Source organism: Eschscholzia californica, unplaced genomic scaffold, assembly GCF_041429995.1.
Source record: "Eschscholzia californica isolate CP2 unplaced genomic scaffold, dmEscCali1.0.p SCAF_5, whole genome shotgun sequence".
In the NCBI taxonomy this organism is placed as follows: Eukaryota; Viridiplantae; Streptophyta; class Magnoliopsida; order Ranunculales; family Papaveraceae; genus Eschscholzia; species Eschscholzia californica.
Window position 1 is genome coordinate 11,118,806 of NW_028238472.1, and position 27,394 is coordinate 11,146,199.

General features: G+C 36.9%; 3 protein-coding genes across 4 annotated transcripts; all 3 read right to left on the minus strand.

The window, feature by feature from the left end:
• Positions 1 to 620: 620 nt before the first annotated feature.
• On the minus strand, positions 621 to 8,566 carry LOC147537026 (uncharacterized). Its single transcript, XM_086639401.1, has 6 exons — positions 7,099 to 8,566; positions 5,849 to 6,010; positions 4,468 to 4,877; positions 2,881 to 4,340; positions 1,281 to 2,568; positions 621 to 1,196 (listed from the first exon to the last, which is right to left on the minus strand). The coding sequence occupies exons 2-6, from the start codon at positions 5,905 to 5,907 to the stop codon at positions 925 to 927; spliced, it is 3,489 nt and encodes a 1,162-aa protein (XP_086495527.1). The 5' UTR covers positions 5,908 to 6,010; positions 7,099 to 8,566; the 3' UTR covers positions 621 to 924.
• Positions 8,567 to 11,175: 2,609 nt separating this feature from the next.
• LOC147537027 (putative plastidic glucose transporter 2) lies at positions 11,176 to 18,249 on the minus strand. Of its 2 annotated transcripts, none has more exons than XM_086639402.1 (15): positions 17,989 to 18,249; positions 17,233 to 17,391; positions 16,839 to 16,950; positions 16,659 to 16,726; positions 16,443 to 16,575; positions 15,651 to 15,750; positions 15,442 to 15,554; positions 15,224 to 15,317; positions 14,683 to 14,836; positions 14,430 to 14,573; positions 14,276 to 14,349; positions 13,395 to 13,480; positions 12,672 to 12,786; positions 11,881 to 12,067; positions 11,176 to 11,473 (listed from the first exon to the last, which is right to left on the minus strand). In XM_086639402.1, the coding sequence occupies exons 2-14, from the start codon at positions 17,327 to 17,329 to the stop codon at positions 11,885 to 11,887; spliced, it is 1,473 nt and encodes a 490-aa protein (XP_086495528.1). In that variant the 5' UTR covers positions 17,330 to 17,391; positions 17,989 to 18,249; the 3' UTR covers positions 11,176 to 11,473; positions 11,881 to 11,884. The 2 variants fall into 2 exon arrangements, with proteins under 2 accessions (XP_086495528.1, XP_086495529.1); XM_086639403.1 differs by having other exon boundaries at positions 17,706 to 17,995.
• A 3,845-nt stretch (positions 18,250 to 22,094) lies between these two features.
• On the minus strand, positions 22,095 to 25,438 carry LOC147537028 (PKS-NRPS hybrid synthetase cheA-like). The gene is made up of 2 exons (XM_086642725.1): positions 25,290 to 25,438; positions 22,095 to 24,953 (listed from the first exon to the last, which is right to left on the minus strand). The coding sequence occupies exons 1-2, from the start codon at positions 25,374 to 25,376 to the stop codon at positions 22,095 to 22,097; spliced, it is 2,946 nt and encodes a 981-aa protein (XP_086498851.1). The 5' UTR covers positions 25,377 to 25,438.
• Between the last annotated feature and the right edge of the window lie 1,956 nt (positions 25,439 to 27,394).

The window sequence follows — 27,394 nt, forward strand, 5'->3', positions numbered from 1 at the left end:
GGGACTTTATCTTTAAATTTGAATAGAACACTAAAATTTACTCAAACAATATGCAAATTTTGAAAGAACTTAACTCAAGTACATAACTTCAAACATAAATGCTTAAAATACATATTATGTGTCAACAGTTGGTAGCCCAAGTGGTTCCAAGGTGTTGACATAAACTCCAGAAAGTCTTGGAGGTCCCAGGTTCAAATCATAAATACCTACCAAATGTCTATTAATGTTCAGAGATATCTACAGATTTCTTCGAGAAACCAATAATATAGTTTTTAAATATTAATAAAAATGTAACGACCCAATATCCAACAATTACTGATATTATCATATGCCAAATATCACGACGTACGTAGATCGTCGTCTTCCAAAAAAAAAGATACATATTATTTAGGGGGAGATATATGAATTAAACCCCTAAGAGAAGAAGAGTAGATTAGCGCCTGATTAGCTTACTCACTTTAAACGTTTCCTTCTGAAACACCTTCCGAGTATTAGCCTCCACTTCGTGCCTCGGAATTTTGTTGTTGGCGTGAGCTCTCACTTATACAAAAATATGAGAAGATGGAAGGAGGAAAGAGAGGAAGACACGACAAAAAATGAAATGGAAACATATCTCAATATACATGAAGATGATAAAAATCCATTTCTTTGAAAACGCTTGCCCACACTATCATATTTTAACTATCAAGTCTTATTTCTCACATTTTCAGCTGATTTTTAATATACAATTATTCAGATGTAAATTTATACAGGAAATACCTCTATAAGTTTTACACTTGATTGAAAGGGTAGAATTCGATAAAAGCTGATAGATTCTTCATCTGGGAGTCGAATGAAACAATTTAAACCCCCCTTGATAATTATAGAAATGGACACCCGAAATTCAAGCAAAATCAAGTACTCGTATCAGTTTTTCGAATGATGTTAATGCCTTCGGGTAGGTGTCACTTTCATTATTCCCCTCTGTTTATCCGTATCTTGATTATTTGGACTGGGTTTTTCTCTAGTTGAATTAGTCCTTTTACGTTTAAGATCAGCACTTCCAATCATGTAAATATTTGTTGGTCCTGGTGAACAAAAATCAGCAGGGTTTCTGTTAATACTGCAGATCTCAGTGCTGAAACTGGTTGATACTGGCAAAATTGCTACATCCGAATCAACACGGGTAATTGGACCTCTCGTTGCTTTGGTTTGACCTGCAAATGAAATGAAGTTCAAAACATATACGAAACCATTACCATTCTGCAGATTAAAGACATAAACTGATTCATAAATTTTACCTGAACTTTTCGGGATCGGGTCTCTGGGTTGTGTTATTGGCTGCTTTCTTTTTCTTTTTTCTTGTTCCTGAGGTTTAGGAGGATAAGCAACTATTTCATCAAAACCTTGAGCTGAAGATTTTGTAATCCTTCTAAGAGTTTCATTCTTTTCTCGCGAACAAGTAGCTATGTCAAAATTGAGAATCCGAGGAAAATGTTCACCGAATTTTACATGGGTACTTGTACCAAATAAATCAGAGGTAAAATTATTTTGTTGTTGATTCGTGGTGAAGGTTGATGATTTAGTGAAATTTTGGCCTGAATCCACGAGTTTTAATAAATCCAGCGCCGGTATGATTTGATTGGTGTAGAAATCCGAAGGTTCCATGTTCTCCAGACGACTGTCGTCTTCCCTCTCGCCATAAGAAAATGGATATCTAGAGATTCCTCTCTTCTTGTTGGATTCGAGATCCCTTCCCTGTTTTTGACGTGCGATATTGTTTTGACACATGTATGTGAAATAATGATCGGTATACAAGTTCTCTCTAGGCAATGGTTCCGAACATTTGGGAAGCATTCTTGAGTGACTAGATTCACCAACGAACTTCTGAGGGCCGTTAATTGCAAAAGGCAAGTAATTTGATCCCATTGAAGACCAAAATTGAGTGTCTTCTCTACATGGACTCTGTGATGGAACTTCCGCAGGCACAGGGTACGACTCTTCAGATGGAAAACGAGTAGCGGAGCTTCTATGGGCTATTATACCATCCCAACTGATATTTTTTCCGAAGTTCAAACCGGAATCTCTATAAGGAAACTGAACAAGTCTTGATGGATCTTGACACTGTGGAAATGCTCCAAAATCCATAGATCCATTAGATTGATTTGGTTGACTAATGTTGAAGCTGATGTCTTTGTATCCATCGACCGAAAATAAGGAACCATCCGATTTATGCTTGGCAGGTACCACACCTTTACCTTTAGAAGAAATGTTAGTTCTTTCATTGGTTGAATCTTGTAACATGAAGTTCTTATCGAAGAGTAATCTTGAATGATCCGTCTTATCAGCATCCTTTACTTTCTCACCTGTTCTTGAGAAGTAGTAGCTGTTTCCAGAAGTCCCTTCAGCACTACAGAGTCGCCTCTCCTGCTGATTTTTCGCCATGAGTTCAATAATTTCCATAGGAATATCATCAGAAGCTGCCCGTATGGATGCATTCTTGGCTCTTTCATCAGTTTTCATGCTGGATATGTCCAATTTTCTTCGATTAATATTGGAGTTCTCAAAATTGGTTGTCCCGAAGGGTGGCTGAAATAAAAATACAAATCAATGCTTATAACCACAAACACATATTCTTCCACTGTTCAACACAAATTTCACGCTAGCAATCATTGAGGAAAATGATGGACCATTGAGGAGATAAAGGCCAGGCAAGAACAAAATTCATATACGAATCATCCAAAACGTTCTCCATGGAGAATATAAAAGCTACTCATAAGATAATATGCTATATAATCATACACTCAGTTTTAATGGATGATTAATTTATAGGTATCGGCCTATCTTCATTTATAACATGATAATTGTTTGAGAAATAATAGTAAAAGAAGAATCACACACCTTTGTCTGAAAATTCAGAGAGGAATCAAATCCTGTACCTCGAGGATTAAGGCCTCCATTATCGACCTGCCTGATACCATTTCGTTTCTTTCTTAAATTGCCTTTCCTGTGACTAGCCATATGATTTAGGCATTGTTGAACATCGCCTACAGTCAAGCCTTCATACTTAAAAGGAAAAGTTGCAGAACCCTCGTGCTTATTTTCCATACCTCTCCTAATAAACTGGTTTTTCTCGGGCAACTCCCCTTCCCAATTCATCAAGGAGAACCTCGAATCTCTGTTTTCAGAACTCCTAGTATTCTTGACTGGAGTAATTCTCTTATTATCTGTTTTTGCTTTGGCATAATGATGAGCACCTCTCTCCTGAAGTGATTCAGTCTCTATCTCTCTCCTTGTAATATGAATTTCACTGTCTTGCACATGTCTTGAGGAAGGCTGCCCCTTTTCGAATTTAGTCCTCTTCTGTTTCTTCTTTTCCAAATTAATCTCTCGATCGTTTTTGTTTTTGCTTAAATAACTTTTGGTACCAGGACCCGTATTCCTAGTGTTGATATTTTCCGTTTCTGAATCTCCGTTAGAGATCGCATCTTTATCAAGTGTATATTTTGGGTAATTCAACAGAAGACCTTGATCTTCCTCCTGAGACATCATTCTCCTTTTCCTTTTCTTACTCAGGAAAATCCCGCTATTGTTTTGTTGATCTGCCACATTACTAATGGGATCAGCATTTAGATCTATCCCATTGAATGTACTTGTTCTATCTGCTTTAGAACGAGCACCTTCTGTCGAGATGGAGTCAAGGTAAGCATCTCTATCAGAATTGCAACCTTTGCTCAATTTGTTCATCCCCTCGCTTCTCATGATGTCAGTCAATAAGCGCACTTTTCTTACTTTTCTTCTTTGCACACTGCCACCCGAAACATCTTTCCTATTGGGAAGATCTCGATCAGGATTTCCAGGAAAATCATCATCACTCTCATCTAGTTCCATGAACTGAAGCTTAGTAGTTCGAGCTTTAATAACATTTAGATCCTCACTCTTATGAGTTTCGGTGGCAGGTACCCCATTTAACTCAATAGCTTCCATTACCTTTTGATGTTGTTCATTTGACTTGGTTAAACTGTCCCAGGCGAATGCTGGCTTTTCCTTCGAGAAGATTTTGGTGGGTCTCTTCCCACTGCTGCATTTCAAGTTTCTACTGTGTATAGAAACATCCGAAGATTCTTTTGGAGCATTCTTTTCACGACATACAGATCTAAAAGCAGTTGCAGTTTCACCATGGCTGGAGTTGATTCTCTGCTTACCTTTTCCAACACAAACTGGTGACCTATCTGATTCAGTTGATCCTATGTCTACAATCAGGCTCGACTTAACTTTCCTGGGACCCGAAACGATTCCATTTAAGACCTGATCCACGTTCTTTTCGGAACCATCACTAGAACCCATTGCTGCATGATTATCTGCAGAAACAGAGAGAGATAGAGAGAGAGAGAGAGATCAAAATTTGGGTAGTATTCTTGGAAGCATACATATTAGATCAAAAAGAAATTGATTTTCAGATCACAGAGAATATGGACAGACTCGTACCACTTCTAATTGGGTGCACTGGTGCAGCATCTTCTTTCTTCTGACTACATAATGACAGATCACTTTTCTTACCATTCAATCCAACAGGAATTTCAGGATGGTCTTGTCCTCCTTCAGACATTTTCTCTTCAGGTGCCTCCTGGCATCCACAAATCAACCTTGATCCATCTCCATGGGACGATATGACAGCATTACCAAGAGAAGAACCAATTTTTTCAGCAGCAACATCTCCACCCACCATATTAGTACTCATCATCAAACAATTTCGGCAGCGCCACCATTTGAACTTAGGAACATGCACAGGAGGAAGTGCATTTGCTTGCTCTTTCAAATCCTCAAGGCTATCAAGCTCAGTAGAAAATGGCAAACAAGCGATTTTATTTGTTTTTCGAACATCAACAACATATCCTCTGCATTCATGATAAAGAGAAACAATTAGGAACTAACCAATAAAACCCAGCGATTGTTTTCAGCAGATAATATTTCCTCTCCAAGATATTATATTGAATTGCTGCATTCAAATAATTGGTTTGAGACTCATAGTCACTTCAGTATTGATTTCATGGCATATCTCACAGAAAATGATAAGAATCATCAGTTATAGCATTTCCCCTCTTATAACAGAATATGTACTTAAGCTGATATTTAAGAAGAAATTAAGGTCAATTACTTTTGGAGGAAAAAGTATAACTACCCCAATTCGATGCATGGTACAAAAAATGAAATTACAGAAGCGTTTCACAGGAATTACAAACAACAAAAAGAGATCAGCGCCCTTGCCTCGGTATGGAAATCTAAACGTATACAACTTCAAGAAGTCTAAACCAGTGGAAGCGATTAGTTAAACTATGCATATATTTTTTCGTCGATACCAAAACATTATAGGTAATTTATTATCTCCAACTCAAATCTCTTTCGATCTACGGAACCAACCAAAAAGCAAGCCTAATTATGTTATCAATAAGCAACTAGCCTGGCACTAAAAGAGGAAACAGTAAAAGTAAATACTAAATACAACGAAAATTGAATGGGGATAAAACTGGAAATAAGACAAGATTTGAAAGCGGTGTGCGGCAACTGTTTGTGCTTCAAGAGCTCCTAGAGCCCCATTCTCTCCTTCCCATAATGGATTGTAGCAGATCATGATTCTCATTATCAATTGAATCGCAAAGTGAATAAAGGAATAAATGAATCATAACTAGCTCATAAAAGTGAAGGAGCAACCACATCCACCTAGCGCAATTAGGGCATAAAATAACTGACACAATTCATACTTATATCCGTGAAATAACTCACAATAACTCACATGGACAATGTACAAGGAAGTAGAAACTAAATCAATTACTGTATATATGCTGAACGAATGTAATCTGAAGCTTACCGAATAGAGAAGTGCGCACATTCAACATTTTGCTTCTCAGGGACATTGACAAGCTCCATTGATCCCAATTCAACCAGACTTGCTAGACTTATGTGAGCAAATAGACTTACTTCTACCACAATTTCCCTCTCCTCTCTCTTCCATCTATTCTCTATAAAAGAACTGAAATATATAGACAATGGCTTATTCAAAATTAATAATAGAACATAAATGTTCGATTCGATAATTAATTGCAAAGATATGGTTAGATTACCAATTAAATGTGTAATATATATAAGAAAATCAATCAATATCAAAAACGGGAAGTTGTTTATTGCCTCTTAGCGAAGACAATACGATGAATGAGGTGTTGAACCTATTCTAACCCCACTAAATCCTTAACAAGAATGTCAACAATTACCCACATAATTACCATTTGATTTGAAAAATATGTTATCATGAAGTAATTAACAATAGGAATACCAAGTTAATAACATTCTAAAACTAACAGTTACGTATTAGGTTTGACAAGGAAAGTAGCAATATCCCGTTCACCCACGAAAATACAAAGAAAACGGGTCTACGTAAGTGTTCTTGACTACAAATGAATCACATTTTAACACGTGTGATTCGAATAACATAAACAATATCTCCAAGTTACTAATTATGTAACTATATTAAAGTCCATGATCACTAATTGCAAATTAACTCGTAATGAAACAGCAAACTGATAGATGCAACGAACAATTTTAGCTAATGTATCGACTGAATTAATTTCAAATTAAATCATGAAATAACAATGTTGATCAAATATCAGACCTACCCACTACAATAAATTGAAATTTTTTACATAAAATAACGTTTTTAAGACTAAAAATACCATTAATCTAGCATCTAAGGGAAACAATCAATAAGATTTGGACATTTCATTATGAAATAACAAAGTTAAGATGAAAACTGAAGTATATAAATATTAAAGCAAATAAAAATTCAAGTTTAGAACAGTAAACCCTAGCTAGCCTTAATAAATTTGATTAATTAGTTTCTTACCTGAAAATGAAATTTGAAGCAAAACCCAGGTTAGATATGTATCTCTCTATGTGAATTTCAATTACATAAACATGAAAATAATAACCAAAAATAAAAAAAGATGGAAACTTTAACTAAATTAAAGCTCATAGATGTGGAAATGAAAACTTCTGATAATAGAAATTAAACGAGAAATCATGAACTATTCAAGAGAGAGAGAGAGAGAGAGAGAGATCACTTACTTAAAGAAAAGGGCAAAGAGGATTCAAATTGATGAAATGATCTAACTTTAGCAGCTCAAATACCCAGCTAAATAAGTGAGTTTTGGGGATATTTTGGAGGTGTTTTGAGAGAGAAATTTGAGTGTGGATGATGTAAACCAAACCCTAGTTTATTAGGGTTTCAACTCTTCGATGAGTTCTTGATACAAGAGAGAGAGAGAGAAGGGGAGGGAGAGAGAAAGTCGAGAGGAAGAGGATGAAAAAAAAGAGAGTTTTTTTTTTAACTTTCTATCCATCCGTAAAACAAGGTTAAATTAGGCAGGCATGCCATGTCATCAACATTTTTTAGGGTTTAGAGAGAGAAAACAAAATTGACCAATGGGATATCTGCAACATGATGCCATGTTCTATATGCCCACCATAATCACAATTTATTTGCAAATTGAAACCCTAATTTGTGGCAATTAAGTACAGGAACAAAAAAAAAAAAACTAACCCTAACTTTACCAGACCAAAAAAGTTAACTCAACCCAAGGAATAAATCTTAACCCTAAACCTAACTCTCATTGAAAAAGATCAAAAAATGCTCATTTGAGATTCTTTTTCTTGACATGCCCTTCTTGGATTACCTTTTTCTTCTTTTCTTTATTCCCACCCAACTCACTGAGGAGATGGAAACAATTTTTATATGCTCATCAATATGATCACACTATATTGATATCTTAACAATTGTTTAATCACCCTAGGTTTAGCTTAGTTACTATATAATTATGTCCTATTAGACGTCCTCAGTCAAACGAGTATTTTACTAAACGTAAGTAAATTTTGTATCTAAAACTAAAAATGACCTACCAAAGAATAAGGTGTGTGGGTCATACGACCAAGCCTCAATATAACGCTAAGTCTTTATCATGAAACTGCACATTTTTATTGTAGTACGCGTGCATACAAAGTGATTTGAATATATACGACCAACCCTGAATATAACAATAAGTCTTTATCACGAATCTGTACATTTCTATTGTAGTATGTGCACATAAAAGTTGATCGAAATAAATAGAAATGTCGAGTTAATAAAATGAAAGAGAAGGGCAAAAAGGGTAAACCCTAACCCAAGATAAGAAAAAGAAAATTAAACATTCGAAGACAGATAACAAATGGTTGTCCCACCACAAAAACATCAATAAACCCCCAGTAAATAATTATGAGAGGAGAAGGAGATTATCCGTAGCCCTAATTCTTGAAAACTTTTATCCCATTTTGCTATAATAAATTAGGTTTTCGATATAAGTAATGCAAGAACGGATCAAGACATGCAAAATTTCCAGCTTCTTTGGAGAAATGCATAGATTATTAGTGAGGGGCGAGATCATGGACATGAGAAGTCTAGACTAAAGAGAGTTAATTACTCAACGAGACGAGGAAGAAATTGGTTAAGATGACTAGGATACACACAAAAAGAATCTCAGTATATGCAGATTTCATGCATGAAAGAGTGTACAATAGGCTCTAACAAATGATATAGGTAACGAATGCATGTTGGTCTCCATGGCGGGTTTGGGCATTTGTCCTGAAGTTGGAAAAAGTATAGTTTATATCCTATATTAATTGATAATAAACGAAGAGAACCTAAACATTATATTTTTCGTCATTACAAAGTTATTTTTTTTTAGAAGATAAAATAGTATCATTCATAATATCGGTTATAGTTCACCCAGGATGCGTGCGCATGAGAAAGGAAAACCCTAGACCTTATTCTGATGAGGAAGAGGTTTATTCAGTTACTAAGTAAGGTAACATTGTGCTAAACCATTGATTTGATATTTATACTAGGAAATAATAGCATTGACTAGGTGAACTGTTTACAAATTGTCAAGAATGGGAAATCTAAAATAAATATTTGATTTATATTATTTTTGTGGATCAATCTTTTATAAAAGGTTGTAATTTAAGACTAATGAAAGCAATACAACAACGGATTAGCTTTTAAGAGGAAAAATGAGGAATCAACCCAATATGTACAACAAATAATGTGAAAAAGGTCGAAAAAAAATAGTTAGATTCGGGTGGAAAATACCTCATTTCAAGTTCAAATGGTAAAATATGTCATAACATTATGTTGACGTCAGACGAGCATGGTCTATGTCATATGGTCTCTGTCATATGTATTATGTATTTAATACTGTATACAATCCAACTTTCACCTACAGGAACGTTATTTATGTTTGCAACGCCACAAAAAATCCCTCGAGATTATTTCTAATTTATTTGCAACGCCAATACGAATAGAGAAGATATAAAGAAAGATAAAAGGGGCATATATAGAAGCAAGGACACTTCTAGTCAATATCAAACTGCCACTCTTAGATTCCAAGGGGCTAGTTTCTTAGCTATTTTCTCTGAGTATTGGATTCCAAGGTATGGAGGTTCTCTTGATTAGCTCTTGGACTGGATTTAGTTCAGCTTTGAGAAAGATAATTATGTCATCGTCAAACTGCAAGTGAGTAATCGGAGTACCTTTTTTACTCACCGAGAAATCTGAGATAAGATTAGGCCGTTAAGCAATTCAGCTATATCCATGAGTCTGAGAAAAAACTTCACCGATAATAAGGAAATGAAAAGGTGAAAGAGAATCTCGTTGACGAATTCTTCTTGCACTTGTAAAGAAACCAGATGTCTTTCCTTTGATAAGGATGGAGAATCCAGCGACGACTGAGATAAGGTTAGCCATGTTAAAAGGTTCTCAAAGTCTAATTTGAATATTAAACCTGGGATCTTGCTTCTTGTTGAGAATCTAGTTGTTCGACCTCACTATATAGACAGCAAGTAGATGCTACCATCACAAAACAAGGTGACCCAGCTTCTAACAATATTCCGAATAGCCTTTGAAGGGAAAAAAAAAAGAAGTCAAGAAACCAAGAACATGGAGATAGAAGATGTCGGTGAACATGGAAATGTCCTTTTTTTTTATATGATGGAAATGTCCATTAATGTATGGGCCATTAGTTGGAGACATTTGAAATGTCTCCTACTATATGGGTCATTAACTTAGAAGTTAGAACAATGCAAATATTCCCAATATCTGGGGCATTGGTTTGAGACATTTCAAACATCCTCCTGCGTCCACCAATGTTCCACGATGTATGTAAGAAAATTTTCATAAATTCGGAAAAACTTAAGTATTTGTATCATGTAACCACATTTACCCTCCTTCACATAAGGGAGGGGCTAAAGGCACCTGAAAATTGTTGTTAGCACCAGGAGAGGAGATTGACTAAGGTCAATTTGTGTTGACCTCAAACATTTATTGGCACCTGGGTGTAAAAGTTTCCAGGACCAGTCCGGAAGGTTCCAGACTGACCAGTCCAAGAGGTTTCAGCCTGGTCAGTACGAGACCTGGCCAATGATTTCGGATTGATCAGTTTGAAAGCTTAGGCCATGTCAATCTGAAAGCTTAGGCCAAGTCTCAGACTGATCAGTCCGAAATCTTAGGCAGTGCCTACTGACCAATCCTAGACCAATCCGAGAAGATTTTTTAATGTGCAATCTTTTATTTGCGGAGTGACAAAAAGCCTAGGTACATTTTATTTAATAAGTTACGTGGCAAAACTGAAGTCATAAGAATGTAGGATTTTATCCTTTTAAAGTCTAATTTTTTTTGTTGAAATTTTGAAGTAGTAATTTTTTATGGCATTTAGATTATAAAAGATCCCCATATCTATGCCTTCACGCATAAATCCATAAAAATTTCTACATGTGCAGGCCATAATAGTCCTACAACAAAAAATAGTCTGTACATGTTTTTCCAAGTTCCAACTCAACAAGGACTAATGGATGCTTGTTAAATCGCCTAGAGATTGTCAACGATCTGAGCATCAATGGTCCTAAATCACCCACCTAAATGCATATTTGTAGTTTGGACGTCTTTGTCACATCTGTACACATAGCACTTCTCTAAACCTGTTTTTTTGTTTCTTCAAGAAGGAGAGGAACGAACCCCTTTCATATATACAAGACAACAGTAACATAACCAACCACATCAAGACTCTGACCGAAGTTAGGCGTACGGCTCAGACTGAATAGAATTGTTAGAAAACATTGGTAAAATGCATTTATTTCTATAAATTTAATAGACTGAAATAAAATTTGGATATATGCAGTATACTAACAATTCAAAACTAAAATTTTCGACTCAGAATTTTTTTTTGCTAAGATAAAAAGCTCAGAATTTACATTTCCGTGTTGTCGAGAAAGCACTTGTCGTTTTGATGTCTCTGCAGAAATTTCTCGAACAAACCAATCATTTGGACAAAGTGAACAGTTTAAATTGAAGATAATTGTTCAGACCGGTATGCTTACTCGAGGAAAAAATGATCCTGGATTTACCTAAACGTACCTGTGAATCAAACAAACAATGAATGGAAGAAATAAGGTTTACGAACAGAATCGTAAGGGCCGACAACCATTCATTTACAATGTGTGTTTCTTTCACTTAAATGTTAATCTGATGTGACGGAATGCATCAGGGATGGAACCATATATTTCAGAAATATGGTTTCTAATCCTTTCATCTTGAAGATTTTGTGATTTTTGGGGAACTCTTGTTTTGTTCTCGAGAAACTCAGAAAATCTTACAAAGAATGGGAACCCGGACCGGTTTAAAGGTTCTATAGTTCAACAATAAAACAGTTTGCTGAAAGTTATCTTATGAAACTTTATTTACCATTACAAAACTCTGTAAGGTTCTCATTATAGATTGGATTTAAAAAATAATCATAAGTTTATCGGATTGAAAGGAAGTACCTCTCTATACTGGTGGAAGAAGCGAAATCTCGATTTCTTGCAGAGATTTTCCTTTTGTCTCCACCACATTCTTCTTTACAAAAAATACTCCCGTCAAACAAAATGAAGCAAACAGGGAGTACAAGATTCGAGGACCGAGTTTCTCCAGTAAATGTAAGAACAGCAGTCCTATGAAAAAATTTACAGCCTGAAAAACAAACAGAATTCGAAGATTAGAGAGGAATCAGAGTTCATGAACAAAAATTACAGTACTAATCCTAAGTTCCGGCAATGAGACATAAAACAGTGATAAGCAAAACCATCACAAACAAAAATTACTTGATCAAATAAAACAGTTCCTTTGGCCCTTCTGTTTTTTCTTTCTTGCTGTTTTGAGAGGCCCTTTTTTCCCTTTTACCAATCAGACCCAACATGTCATTTCAGCGGATTCAATACAAACAGATCAAGTCACAAGGCTTTGAATTTCACTGGTTTGAGGGGTAAGTTGGAGGGCAAATGTTTGAAATTCGTAGGGATAAAGTAATCATGCAAATTTAATTAGAGGTCCGGGCTCTCAAGTTGGCTCAAGGGGTGCCGAACTAGGTCAGCGTAACGGGAAAAGAGTTGAGTTCCCCCCGCCCATTTCCTTTGCTTCTTGCCTCTTTTCTATTTATTTTATTTATGGAACTTTTAAATGGCAGTAGCCGAGTTTTGGCTGAGTGCCACCCAAGTGCCGAACCAAACTACTTGAGTAGGCGACAAAATTGGATATATATATATATATAAAAACAAGAAAGCGAGCAAAAGAATACCCAGTGAACTGCCAAACAAACTGACATAGCCTTTGCTCTCAGTCGGTTGGGTAAAATCTCTGGTAGGAGAAGACCCGGGACTGGACCAGCTCCAAGCGCAAACATCAAGACAAACCTGCATACACAATTAAGAATCAGCTACTAAGGTAGTTTTTAGCTCAAGCCACATTTTAGATTGTTTGTTTTCGTCTGGCTCATCTGAATTTCTGACTCAGGTTGATTTGGGTCTATTTGATCCAGAAAATTCAGATTTAGATGCGTCAGACGAGTCGTATGCAGACAATGGGAAATTAAAACACCACCTAAATCTGCAAATCACAGTTGTCTGACTTATTTCTAACTCTTTCTAAAGATATGTGTGCTTAATTTTATATTTGCAAAATTCGTGCCAAAACCTCCACTCTGTCCTTGCCGACACTATACCATTGTTTTTTAATGTCCTAAAAAACAATGCTAAATTGTATTTCACTTAAATATTGTTAATACTATCGACATATTGTCATGACAAAACCAGACTAAAGTAAGCTATATAACTATCCGGGTTCCATCCATCTCTTTCACAAATTTTAACAGTTCCAGCAGTCTCCCATAGAAAACAGTCAACTGGTATACATCAAAAATATGGGTTGGCATATAAATTGGATGTGTAAATCCAAGTCTGGAAGTGCATTTCAGCTATCAGTTATTTACATATTAAAGATACTCAAGGTGATAATTACTCACAGTAACATCCCACCAACAGATAAGTAAGCCCCTGCTCCTGCTACCTGAAAACTTGATGCAGAAGCCTGGATGCACATAGCTACCGCCTGAAACAGTTGAATGCATATACTAAAGAGTCAGGGGGTTCAAATTCAAGCAAAAGTCGAGGAAGATAGACTGTAAATTATGAAAGCTTTTAAGTTTTCTGCAGCAACGGCAGTACTCATTGGTCACTCCAATTAATCTGATCTGCCCTTAGATGTGGAATATCATCCCATTCAAGCAAGGAGAACAACCCAGTCTGCTAGAGTTCACTTTGGCGCGTCAAATGAATTGGAGATAGCCTAAAAGATCGGAACAAGGTGTGTGTCGGTGCGTGCGCGTGTTTGTAGTGATGGAGGGGAGGCTCGGGATCTTCTCTCAGAGAATATTATACATATATATGTGCACTTGGGAGTCGGGACTTGGGATCGCCATAGTAACTTGTGGATCAGGTCGAGATCGGAGCTAGACTGAGCCAATCCAATGACAATCGCCCCAGTCAATTTTATATATGATGTATGTATAAAAATGTTAGAAATTATATATTCATAACTTTAAATGGTCACCGATCCCAAGGCAACCTCGGCTTGATCCCATTATGGGAATCGGGATCCCGGGTTAGCTGATCCGGCCCCAACTGCATAGATACATACATAAGATATTAATTTGTTTCTCTTTGTTGGGTATGAGCAATCTCTAAGTTATATGATTAAAGAAAGAACATAATCATATAATCATTTTAGCTCTGACTCCGTGACTTACAAGTCTCCCGTAAAACGTGTGGATTTATTCAACGAAGTTACGATCTACGGAAGATTCAGATTTGTTATATTTGAGATCATTATAGATAGTGGCTTTACCATGCCAAAGAAGCTTCCCAAAAGAAGCAATTTTCTTCCTAATCTGTCCATCAACATCATTGCAACAATCGATCCTGCAAACAATTACAAATCAATAAGGAGTAAAAGGAATCTCATCGGACACATGCAAGTAGCAAAGATCAAGTTCCCATACCAGATAAATTTACGAGTCCTACACAGATGTTTCCTACGTCTGATGGAACCCCCGCACTTTTAAGGACGGTTGAGGAAAAGTAGAATACAGCATTTATTCCTGATAGCTGTTGTAAAGCATATAGAGCCGACCCAATAAGAACAACTGCCAAAAGAAATTGTAAATGAAACGAACTTAACCAAATAGAACAAAAGCATGCAAAAGAACAGTGTCTTAGAAACAGATAAATGAATGAAAGAGGTCATTTTGACACCTCTGAAATGACGGCCAGACATCAACTCTGAGAACTTTACAGTATCTGATTCATCCCCTCTGTCTGACTTTGATAGTTCTGCCATTGCAGATTTGACGTGCAATCCTCCCAAGAGCTTCTCAAACTCAACTTCAGCTTCAGCGCATCTTCCTCTCTACGTACCAAAAATGAAACATTAAAACATACTTTATCTTTCACGGGGTGCATATAAATGGAAAAATCATTAAGAAGAAAAGACACAAATGGCTAAATATTGGGTATAGTCAGGCGAAGCCCAGTCACTGAGAGCAAGAACAACGTTAACTATGATAGTAGCTTGTTCTTAATTGTTTTATTCGTAACTCACTGGTTCTATGAAAGCATACCATTCATTACCCAACTGATCATATAGTTGTTATCTTTAATTTTAATAAGAAATGCCGCTCATAAAAAACAGGAAGACACCTATGATAGAGAGAGAATGCAGAATAATAGACAGGGAACATGTTGATTAGAGGAAAATAGTCATTTCTTGGAAGAAATGACAAGTGAAAATATTAACCTTATGAAGCCATTGTGGACTCTCTGCACAAAATTCCATAGCGAGAGCCAATATTGCAGCAGGAACAGCAGATACCCAAAAACATACTCGCCACCTAAGCACAAAGAATTAGAAACTAAAAGCATTATTGGAAGGTTACCATTAGTACTCACTCAGTATATGACTACAGAAAATAAGTAAACAGTGATCGCGGTATGTATTCGATGCATGTTTCGTACCAGCCCATTATTTCCTTGACCGGGATTCCAATCAACAGAGAGGACATAAGTCCAAGGCATGTCGCAATTTGAATAGAGCTCCCATAGGTACCTCTTATGAAAGAAGGTGAAACCTGATTCCACAAACAAGACAAGATTAATAATGAAGCAATAGTTCCACGTTTAATTAAGAATCAAGCCAACTTCCAAAATTCAACCATCTATCATACCTCAGTCACATATAATGAAGCAACTGATGGACCAAGGCCCATACCTGTTCCAACTAGTAACCTCCCAAGAAGCATGCCTTCCAGGCTTTGTGTTCTAGCACTGCAAAATACATGTCAAAGAAAATCTCTCTAAGAAGCTTGTGATGGACTCAAATATCAATGAGAACCAACTATAACGTCTTACATTGGAAAATTAATCAAACTAGATACAATTACATACCTTCGGCCATTGTTGATTAAAAACTTTTTAAAACTGCAAAATTACTGGTTCTTTACCCTAGCTACGATAACATTATTTGCTTGAGTACACTTAAACTTTTAGATGACTCGAGTCAACTATAAAATCTGGCTAAGTTTTTTTGTTTCAAAAAGCAGGAGAAAAAATAACTACTTAACTAATTTTCAGCAAGTTTGGAGTATGTATTGAAGTCTTTTAAGCAAATACGAAATATCTTAGTCAAGGTCATGTATCCCCGGAACACAAAACTCAGACTGACCCCCCTCCCGAACACAGCAGGGGAAGGGAGAAAGAACCTTTACCTAAGAGAGACAAAATAAACCGAATCACTTAATTCTATAGTAAGTTGTTCCATCTTTGTTCAAATGTACAGACCCGCCAATCTACGAGGGGGCCATTGTAAAAAGACTGCCATCTCCGAACAAAAGCCCTAGTTCATCATGTTTTGATGTATTTGTGTTTCTAACAAATTCAAGAAATAAGTGAAGCTCTTGAACATCGCTCATATTTCACAAATTAACTAAACATTTACTTTGTTGCGTGTATAAATTTACCTCACAAAAGCCCCAACAATCATTGGTAAAGCACTCAACTGAAAAGCTCTACGGCGCCCAACTCCATCTGCGATCCAACCACTAAGGAGAGATCCAACAAAAGCACCACCCAGACATGTACTTACTACTAAACCTTAAGATTTAAGAAAAGAAACGTATCAGAAAATGATGATTGAAATTGAATAAATAAGATACTAAATCCATCACCAGCAGTACCTTCGGCCAATGCATTCCCACTAAAACCAAGATCCAAGGCAATACTTTCAAGTGGCTCATTAACTACTCTGTGTAAAACAAAAGCAAAGACAGTGGATATCACTCTCAATTATACATGTAATAGACGTTGTAGTCATAGAGAAGAATAGTATAATTGACTTATAAAACACTAAACATTACCCGAGATGGTAGCCAAATAAGAACGAAGAAATGGTTGCTGTAAGTATGTGTGGGAAAGAAAGCTTCCATGACGGGTTTGTAGTCTCTTTACCAAGACTGTCCTGGACATGATCTAAAACACATAACAATTTAGTTGGACCACGAATATTACTATCAAGTATCACTATCTCAAGTTAAATATCAATTTTAAATTGCAATCAATTATAGAAAGTATCTGATCGAATTAAATTACAGATCAAAATCAATGCAGTTGAAGTTCACATTAAAAGCATCAAATCTTAAGTTCTTACGATAAAAAATTTTCTCTAATTTCCGAGTTTTAACTCAGATTCTAATTTCTCAGCCCATAATCAATCGAAAAAAATAGGTTCCAAGCTTAAAGCAGTTGGAGTACCTAAATCAGCATCTCTATCATCAACATCTGTCGACTCTTTCGATGACATACGCTTGTATGTCGAGAAAGCTTCACGAAGAGTTTGACGTGCCCGCATACTTTAAATAATCAATTTTTCCGCCCAAAATTTTTAATGCGTAAATCTGTTGAAGCCACACTCTGCCATAAACCACAAAATTCACCATTCCATTATATATCAATAAGATAATAATAAACACCAAAGTACACATCTGAAGAATCAATTCGTTAAATACACATTTCAGAAGCATATCTAACTTTGAATCAATAAAAAACGACAAATACACATAAAAATAAACATCAAATCTGATTTTCTTTTTCACTTTATCATAAAAATGTTCAGATCTAACAGAATGCAATATATATATATAGATATAAAATAGAGATCTAAAATTTTTAGATCGAATGATCAAATAATAAAACGTAAACCTAACTGCATGGATCTCAGTTTTTACCTAATCAATAAATTTTGGCGCGAAATTACGATCCAAAATCAATTAATTTTCTGCACTAACTTCATAATGCAAGATTCTTCCATATGAAACAGATAGAACCGAAATCATTAATTAAATCATCACAAAAGATTAACAACACTAAGCGAAATGTGAGTTTAATCCGTCGAAATTAACTTGGAAGTTTAATCGAATCAAAACCTTCAATCTTTCTTTCTCTCTCTTTCTTTCTGATAAAATGTTAACAAAAAAGGTAGAGAGATGAAGTAAAATAGATAGTTCTAACCTGCGTTAATGGATCTCTGAATCTCTTTTACCTGAAGAAGCAACTGAAAAAGTTATGAGTGAGAAACAAGAAATGCGAAGATTTTTCACATTTCAGAGATTATCGGCGTTATTTACTTATGAGCCCGTGAAAGTCATTCTGGTTCACCTCTCTCTCTCTGGGCGGTATGTATGCGGACCTTCACTTTATGTAAAGGGACGCCTACATGGTGTAAACGGGCACCCATGTTTTTGAGGGACATCAATCCTCTTAGTATTTTATCTCAGGGAAATTTTAAAAGGCCCCCCGTTTTTGTTAAAAGGCCTCCCCGCTAAAAGCGCCCCTCATTATAACCAATTTGGTTATAGGGGCCCCTCTACAAAAGAGCACTCCCTTCATCTATGTTTGACCTAACGGCAAAGTTAACGCCGTTAGGTCAAACTTAACCTAAGACCAAAATAGACCACCTTCCCTTTCATCCCTCATTTCTCAAGCTTCAAAATACACCAGTTAAAACAGCCGAGTATCTCTCTCTCTCTCTCTCTATCGCCCTCTCTCTCAAATCACCATCAAATACAACGTTAAGGAGCTCACTCGGTTGCATCTCTCTCGGTTAGTACCTCTCTCTCTCTCTCTCCTTGTGTCTCTCTCTATCCCTGTATCTCTTAGTACCTAAATCAAACCAAGAAAAACCCTAGTTTATGTTTTGTTTGATTTTTGAAATTAATGGCTTAATAAGTTCAATTGATTGATTTGCAACAAAAACTAACAAGTTTCAGACCTAATTTGTAGTTCATTGCGTCTGGTTGTGGGAGAAAAGAGAGAGAGATAGAAAACCCCCAAATTTAAGAGGGAAACCATTAAATCTAACCTATATTTAGTTGTTTTTGATTTGATGTGTGTGATTTTTGTTCAATTTAGTTGATTTGATTTAGGGTTTAGGGAAACCATTAATTTAGTTCAATTTTTTTTCAATTTTTGTTCAATTAATGTAGTGCAAATTTTCGGTCGAACCAGACCGTAACAATGACAAATTACGGCTCGTGGTCACCGTAAAAATGCACAGTAGCTACTGTGCATTTTTACGGTGGGCTCGAGCCGAATTTTGTGCATATTTTCGGTTCCAGCCCACCGAAAATATGCACAGTAGCTACTGTGCATATTTTCGGTTGGCTCGAGCCGAATTTTGTGCACATTTTCGGTTCGAGCCCACCGAAACTATGCACAGTAGCTACTGTGCATATTTTCGGTGGGCTCGAACCGAATTTTGGGCATCTCACGGCTCGTGCCCACCGTATTTTGGCCAGTAGGTCAAATTTTTAGAAATTATACCCATCAATCTTTAAAATCTCCCACTCTCTCCTCTCTCTCTCTCTCTCTTTAAAATCTCCCACTCTCTCTATATGAATCATCAACCTTGCCTCCTCAGAATGAATGAATCATCTTTTTTCTTTTTTCCAAGTTGTTTGACTTTATTTATATATCCTATTTTATCTTTAGTCATGTCTCAACGTGTCGCACAAACTGTAAGTGCGAGAAAGAGGAAGGAGGATGCTCGGAAGCAGATTGTCGACGGTTCGACAAGTGAAGCAGGTGCGGATCCTTTTCCAGGAGGGCCGACGGACCGTAGCGTTCTCAAGAACTATGAGAACCATATTGCTTACCAGATTTGGAATGGCAAGGTACGTGTATGTTTTTCTATTTTTCGCACTTATCAATGTTTAATATAATAATATATTGTTAACTTTCAATAAACGTAACTTTTATGTTTGTTTACGTAGGATCGTCCTGTTTTGAAACTACATAATCACGCAAGTGGTGTGCAAGTGGGGGCCCTTGAAAGTAAAAGTATACGGGATTCAAAGAAGGAACATGTTTGGGACATAGAACTCGAGTGTAAAGTAGTTCGTGAGAAGGTGGAAGCATCAGGACTTCTGCAAATCGCTAAATACTCTTACCAGAAACTTGACCGGGTTCTTATCACGGCTTTCACGGAGAGGTGGCATGAAGATACTAACACCTTTCACATGCCATTTGGAGAAATGACGATCACACTAGAGGATGTGCATCGTATTACAGGACTTCAGATTACAGGTCACTCGGTTCATCTTGATAATGATCATGTAAATGAATGCAATCTTCTGGTGAAAGGTTTAGGGGTGACACCTGAGGCTGCGGAAGCAGAATTGAAGACGACTAAGTGCAAGAGTGTCCGAATGTTGTGGTTGAGGGAAATCTGTTCGGGTAGCTTAGACAAAGATGACGCACGGAAGAAAGACTTTTGCGTCAGAGGGTACCTTCTCCATCTTATGGGCTCGACTCTTTTTTGTGACAAGAGTGGTTCGAAGGTGCATGTTTGCTACCTTACATATTTGATGGACTTGACGAAGGTCCCTGAATATTCGTGGGGCACGGCTGTACTTTCTTATCTTTATAGGCAGCTCGGTCATGCTTCCACTAAGGGTGGACAAATGGCGGGTTATCTACCCCTCCTCCAGGTATTTCTCACATTATTATAAGTTGATTAATTTAGGAGTCTATCTTCTTTGTTACTAATTGTTTTCTTGTTTAGGCATGGATTGACGAGCACTTTAAGCTTGGTATGTCGGATTTGAAAAAGGATTTCGACATTAGGCCGGATTTGCCTCTGATGGGTAGATGGACGGAGCATGATGCACATGGAAATCTAGATGACAGACTGGTTAACCTCCGAGAGATGATCGACGATTTAGAGGAGCGAGAGGTAAAATTCTATATACTATGGTATTTTGCATGTTAATTTGACATTGAATGAGCATCTAGTATAATAATTGTGTTATTTAGGTTATTTGGGACCCATATAGACTCATGGGCATTGGTGAGTCATCTCCCCCACTATACGCCTTCTACAACTGTTGTATCGTATTTGATGATATTGCCGAGCCGTATCAACCCGAAAGGGTGTTGAGGCAATTTGGTGTGGTTCAACATATTCCATCTGCCCCTATGAGAGCAACAAAGAAGAGAAGGAGTGAAGCAAAGGATTATGGAGAACATACATGGTATTGGGAGAACTGGGAACATCATGTCCTCAACGAGAAAGATAGGTCGCAACGGGTTAGTTCGGCTTGGGAGGTCGATGATAGATATGCTGAGTGGTTTAGTCGAATTTCACACCCGAAGGTCCAAAACCCAAACCATCGGAAGACGAACCAAGCACAAAGCTCACTCGGTTCGATTGCTTACTACGTAAGTACACATAAAGCATGTAATCTACTTTATTTAGTATTGATGGAAATACATGTTAACAGACTTGATTTTTTTTTCAGAGAGAGGGTATTCGGCATGCCCTTGCTGCACTAGATTTGTCTGGGGTGGATGCAGGAAAGGAAATTCTTCACCAAGTATTGAGGGAGGAGCAACTTCCAGAGGCACCCCAGAGGGTTCAGGAAGAAAATACAAGGAAGAGGACAAAAACAAAGGCCGTGGGCAGGAGGAAGACCTAGAACGGCTTTAGATACTTTTATATTTTGAGACCTATGTCGGAAACTTTTGAATGATGTCGGATACTTTTATAATTTGAACGGCTTTAGATACTTTATCTTTTGATATGTTAAAACGGTTGGTTTTTTATATGGTTGAAATGTTATATTTTGATATGTGCCAAAAGAGAGAGAGATACAAAAGAGAGAGAGAGAGATATGTGCCAAAAGAGATAGAGATACAAAAGAGAGAGAGAGAGAGAGATACAAAACTCCGAGAGAGAGATACAAAAGAGAGAGAGAGAGAGATACAAAACTCCGAGAGAGAGATATGTGCCAAAAGAGAGAGAGATACAAAACTCCGAGAGAGAGATATGTGCCAAAAGAGAGAGAGATACAAAAGAGAGAGAGATACAAAAGAAGATACAACTTTTCGGTGGGCTCGAGCCGACCTATGTTGCTAAAAACGGCTCGAGCCCACCGTTTTTTTGCACAGTAGGTACTAAAATTATCGGCTCGAGCCGTTCTTATTTTAAAAAATAAAACTCTACCTTTGATCAAAAAACTTTACGTTTAAAAAAAACAACTTCAACTAACAGTTAGTACTAAAAAAAAACAACTTCAACTAACAGTTAGTACTAAAAAAAAACAACTTCAACTAAATTTTCATTCCATATCTATTGCTATTGCATTCGATGATGTGTCCCCTTCCTTCTTTATACTTGATGGAGTTTCTTCCAATTGCGGATTGAAATTATCGCCACTGTCAATTTTATGTTCGCAAATAGTCAACCACCTTCTTGCATCTGAAGTAGCGTATCGAGCCCATTGCCTAGCAATCGGAGGAAGTATAGTTTCGTTTTGTAGCTTAACATTAAGGAAATGACAATTGTTTACATAACCAATGCATACCATTGTATGTGGTTGAGACAAACCTTCGGAAGATGGTGTTGGTGGACCGGTGATTAAAGGTAAAAATGTCGTTGAATCATATTTCGCCAAATGAATCAACATTATATTAAAATGAGTGGCAATTAAATAACTCGTCTCTCCGTGAGTATACCAAAACTCATGTTCAGCTGGTATATCAAAATTGTTGGTCGAAACCAACAATTCGTCATAAAAAGACCCAAACATGGCTTTGTATAACTCTGGACGTGTTTCGAGTTCATTAAGAACACCTTTTCGGATCTCAATCCAACCTACCTCCGAGGGATACCCGAGACCAAGAGCGACGGCTCTAAAACCACAATGACCGTCTCCTGGAACGTTTGTAATAGTACTGATAAAAGGATAAATCACCTCAGGCATTAGACGTAAAAATGAATCACCACTACCGCGAGATCTCCTGTTGGCTTTCCGTGCACTTTTAACCGATGGAACCGATGTTTCCGGAATACATTGTGCATACTCCCAACGAGAAGGATCTCTCTTAGTAGATATGGCTGCTTCCTTCTCTTTTCTGTTTCTTGGTTTCTTTGGGGCTCCTCGGGTTTTCAATTTTGCCAAAGGTTCTGTCATGGATGTCATTGAAGGACAAACAATACTCCTCAACCTTTCTAATATGCCTTTTCTCTCAGGACCGGTCGACATATCCCACATGGAGTACAACAATCCTAATTCGTAAGAACTCTGAAGTTCGTTATATACCTCAGGAGTAGGAATAATTGAGAGTTTAGTCCATTGTGGGTCAATGAGTGACAAAGATATCACCTCACCGCGTCTCATAATGATTTCCATCTCGTGAGCACAAGGGAGACCATACACAGACCTATACACACATCCACACAAATTTGAATCAATTCCTATAGTTTTTGCCCGCTCCACCTCATCTGCCAACAGGTCAAGTGCATTGTGTGAGACATAACCCCTGAGTTCCCTAAAGGCGTTGATTTGATGAGACATCTTCACTGATGTACGACTTTTCTCGAATGTAGCTTTAATCGCAACAATCTCTGTCTCAGTCATTGAATGTATAGATTCCCAACATGTGACGAAGTTACCCTCGGATGTATCCAAGTTTCTTTTCAGCTTCGCATGTGCACCTTCAACCCTATTCGTTGTAGTATTACCCAAATGCATCACATTATCGGTCCATGCCGTTACAAAATGTTCCCTAAGTGGCAACCAAGTCTTCTGAACATAAATAACATCAATGGCGTTACTCTTCGACCACGTTGTGACGAAATCTTCAACAGCGCGATTATAATCCGCCTCGGTTTCCGCAAACATGATTAGTCGAAACATTGACATGAACTTTCGGAATGGTTTGTTTTTCAAGTGTGGTTTAACCTTTCCAACCACACACTTATCTATATGGAAAGTACATAATAAACGATCTGCATGTGGGAAGACTTCACCTATTGCATTGATTAATGCTTGTTTCCGATCAGTCAAAAATACCTTCGGCATAGAGTTAGGAGGAAATAATGTCCTCAAACGATTCAAAGCCCAAGTGTATAGATGTTCTGCCTCTCCATCCATAAAAACCATAGCCGCGGTGAATGATTTCATAGTCGAAGTCATCCCAACAATCTCAAGCAATGGTTTCCCGTATCGGTTTGTTTTGTATGTACAATCAAGCATTAACACCGTGTGGAAGCACTTCAGCAATTGGATAGATTCCGGGTGTGCCCAAAATAAGTTAGTAATCTCCCCTGTTTCCTTCTTCATTGAATGCCAGTAAACATAATTGTGTTGAACTAACAATTTCATCAATTGTTGCATAGGAGTTCTACCTTCTTGTTGACTATGCCGGATTCGTATCCTTTCGTTGTATATGGTACGCATTGTCGAGGTATTATCGTTGAATTTTTTCTTTATTTGAGAAAGAATTTGTCGTGGTTTTGTACCACATTGATATAGTTCTTCAACAAAAGCCTTTTCTTTATTATTCAATCTATTGGCATATGCATGCCCAATTAAGGTCTCTGCAAGTTCATGATTATGGATCCCACACACAACTTCCACCTTCCACTTGTCTCCGTCTATCGGTATTCCTTTTAACTTGAAGGGGCAATTGCATTTCTTAGTACTCGTTTTTCTCTTTTTGGTGGACGGTTCTTTTGTTTTAGGAATTATTTCTGCCTTAAGATGAGAACGATACTCTCCACTTCTTTCACATCGTAAATCCATCTTCGGTTTTTTACCACCTTTCCGCGCAGCAGACTTACCAATCATAACAACCATCTTGTTTTTTATACCAATTTCTTTTGCCCATTTAACTAACTCGTCTCTCGTTTCAAACACTTGTTCAGTTCGAAAATACTCACTAACATCAATGCTGACAAAACCTTCATATGGTCTGTTTTCTTCTTGATTTTCTTCTTTCTTATCTGGAACTTCAATGTTGGGTTCTTCTTCTCCACATTCACGATTTACAATTTTAAGACATCCAAATTCCGATGATGCTTCGTTTTCTTCGACTGCATCATGCCACCTTTCTTGTGTATTAGAACCTCCAAAATCCCAAGTGTCTGTAGTAATTTGAGATGGAAGTTGAGAAGAAGCCACAACAGCAAAGCCCTATAAGGAAAAAAGAGAATTTTAGTCAAAACGGCCCGAGACCACCGTTTTATGTATTACTTTTCGGCTCGAGTCCGCCGAATATATGCACAGTAGCTACTGTGCATAAATTCGGTGGGCACGAACCGAATTAATTGACATTTTTCGGCTCGAGCCCACCGAATTTTTGCACAGTAGCTACTGTGCATATTTTCGGCGGACTCGAGCCGTAAAATGGCATAAATTCGGTTGGACCAGACCGAAAATACCCTCCGTGTTCAACAACCAAAAAATTTTCATACAACCAACGAATATATCATACAACTTGGAAAAAAGTGTTAGGATATGTTCATATACCTCTTGGGAGACTGAATCTTGTCCAGAAATTGATGATTTAGGATCCTTTGATGTTTCTCCAAAACTTTTGAAACTTGCTTCATCCATGGTGGTTTAAGAGTTTAGAAAGGGATAGAGAAGTGGTTTAGGAGTGCAACAACAATGTGAGATTGTTGCACAACTCCGATGAACTTTCCCCGTCGATGATGGTCGCCGGCGATGTTGACAATTCCGGTGGAAGAAGAGGGAAGAAGAATATAAGAGAGGAATTTCTAGGGATTTGGGGTTCTAGGGATTTGAGTTTTAGGAAGTTTAATAATTAACAACTAAAATCTTAATGTGGGTGAAATACACCCTTAAAGGGGGTTTTTTTCACCCATTCAAAGAGGGGGCCCTTTAACCAAGCCAAGTCAAACGTGTTTTACCAAGTCAACGAAACCATGGGGAGGCCTTTTAACAAAAACGGGGAGGCCTTTTAAAATCTCCCAACATCTCAAATGAAACTGTCGGTGTGACAGCAGAGATATAAGAGATTATGCATGTGCATATGAAAGAAAAAAAAGAGAAAGAGAAGATTTTTCTTGGTCTTGACTTTAGTCTTTCTGTTTTGGCTGTTTGTTATAATAGTTTTCTTTCTCTCTCTATAACTAACTCGAACTCTCTCTCTCTAAGTGATGATAAGTATGAGTATAAATAAGAGATGAGAATTGATGTAATTCATAATAAGAAATACAATTCAAACTTCTTCTTCAAGTTTCATCTTCTTCTAAATCCCTAATTCTCTCTAAAATTCTATATGGTATCAGAGCAAGGAATTGTCCAAGCTAAGAACAAAGAAAGCTTCCGCAATCAGTAATGGTGAATCACAAAAAATAACAAAGAAATTCTTAATCATGAATTTGTGATTTGGAGAAACCAAGATAACTTCGTGAAGTCATGTTTGAAGGCAACCTTCTCAGATTCAATCTCTTCTGATGTTCTAGGTTTAAGATCAGCAAGAGAGATTTGGTGCTATTTGCAAAATACATATACAGAAGAAATTGAATCAAAAGTTGATGTTCTTCGGAAAGAACTTCAAAATATCAGAAGAACTTCATCAGTTGCTGATTATCTTCGTCAAATCAAGCAATTATCTGATTCACTAACCTCTGTAAATGATAAGGTAAGTGACAAGGAACTCATTTGATTCACTTTACAAGGATTAGATTCAGAATTTGATCAGTTTGTAGTTACTATTCAAAATAGAACTGGTAAAATTACTTTTCCATAGTTGAAATCTCGTTTAATTCAACATGAGCAGTGGATGAAATCACAAGAGAATACAAGTTCAGATCTAGCTTTCTATACAGATCAGATTAGTAATTCTCAATCTATATCAAATTCAGTTCATAAACAATCATTTACAGATCAAAATCAGAATTCAAAACATTCATATTCAAATCAATCTCAGTATCACAATCGAAATTAATACTATTCAAACCAATCTCAAACTTCTAAAACTTTCTATTCAAATCAGAATAGAAATCAAACTTCAAAACCAAGTCAAAATGTTAATGTACAATCCTTGACAAACAAAACTTCAAATCTTCAAACTCATAAACAAATTCAAACTCCTAAATCTGAAAATTTTGATTTCACAACAGTACCTTGTGGAATTTGTCATAAATGGGGTCATGTACCTCGCAAATGTCGTTTTAGATATTGTCCTCCTAGTGACATATCACATACTCAATCAAATGTTCATGGATATTATGTTGAAAATTCTTCCAGTCATGAAGACAAAGTTCAAGAAGAATGCAATATGGCTACCAATATAGTCAATGTCGAAGATGCTGAATTATTTTTAGTTGATTCTTTGATAATTTCTAATATAATGCAACCAGAAGAAGATTGTGAGGTATTCTTTCCTTCATCTACTTCTTCTGACTTTACTTCATTTGAGAAAGATGTATTAGCTATTGTCACTGTGCCTAATTCATCTTCTAAATCATTATTTGAGCCATATCATGGTATTCATGCTTCCTTTTTAAGTCTATTACATGATAAACCAGAACCTACTAGTTACTCTGAAGCCTCTAAACATGATGAATGGTGTCAAGCAATGGCTAGTGAGTTTTCAGCCTTGC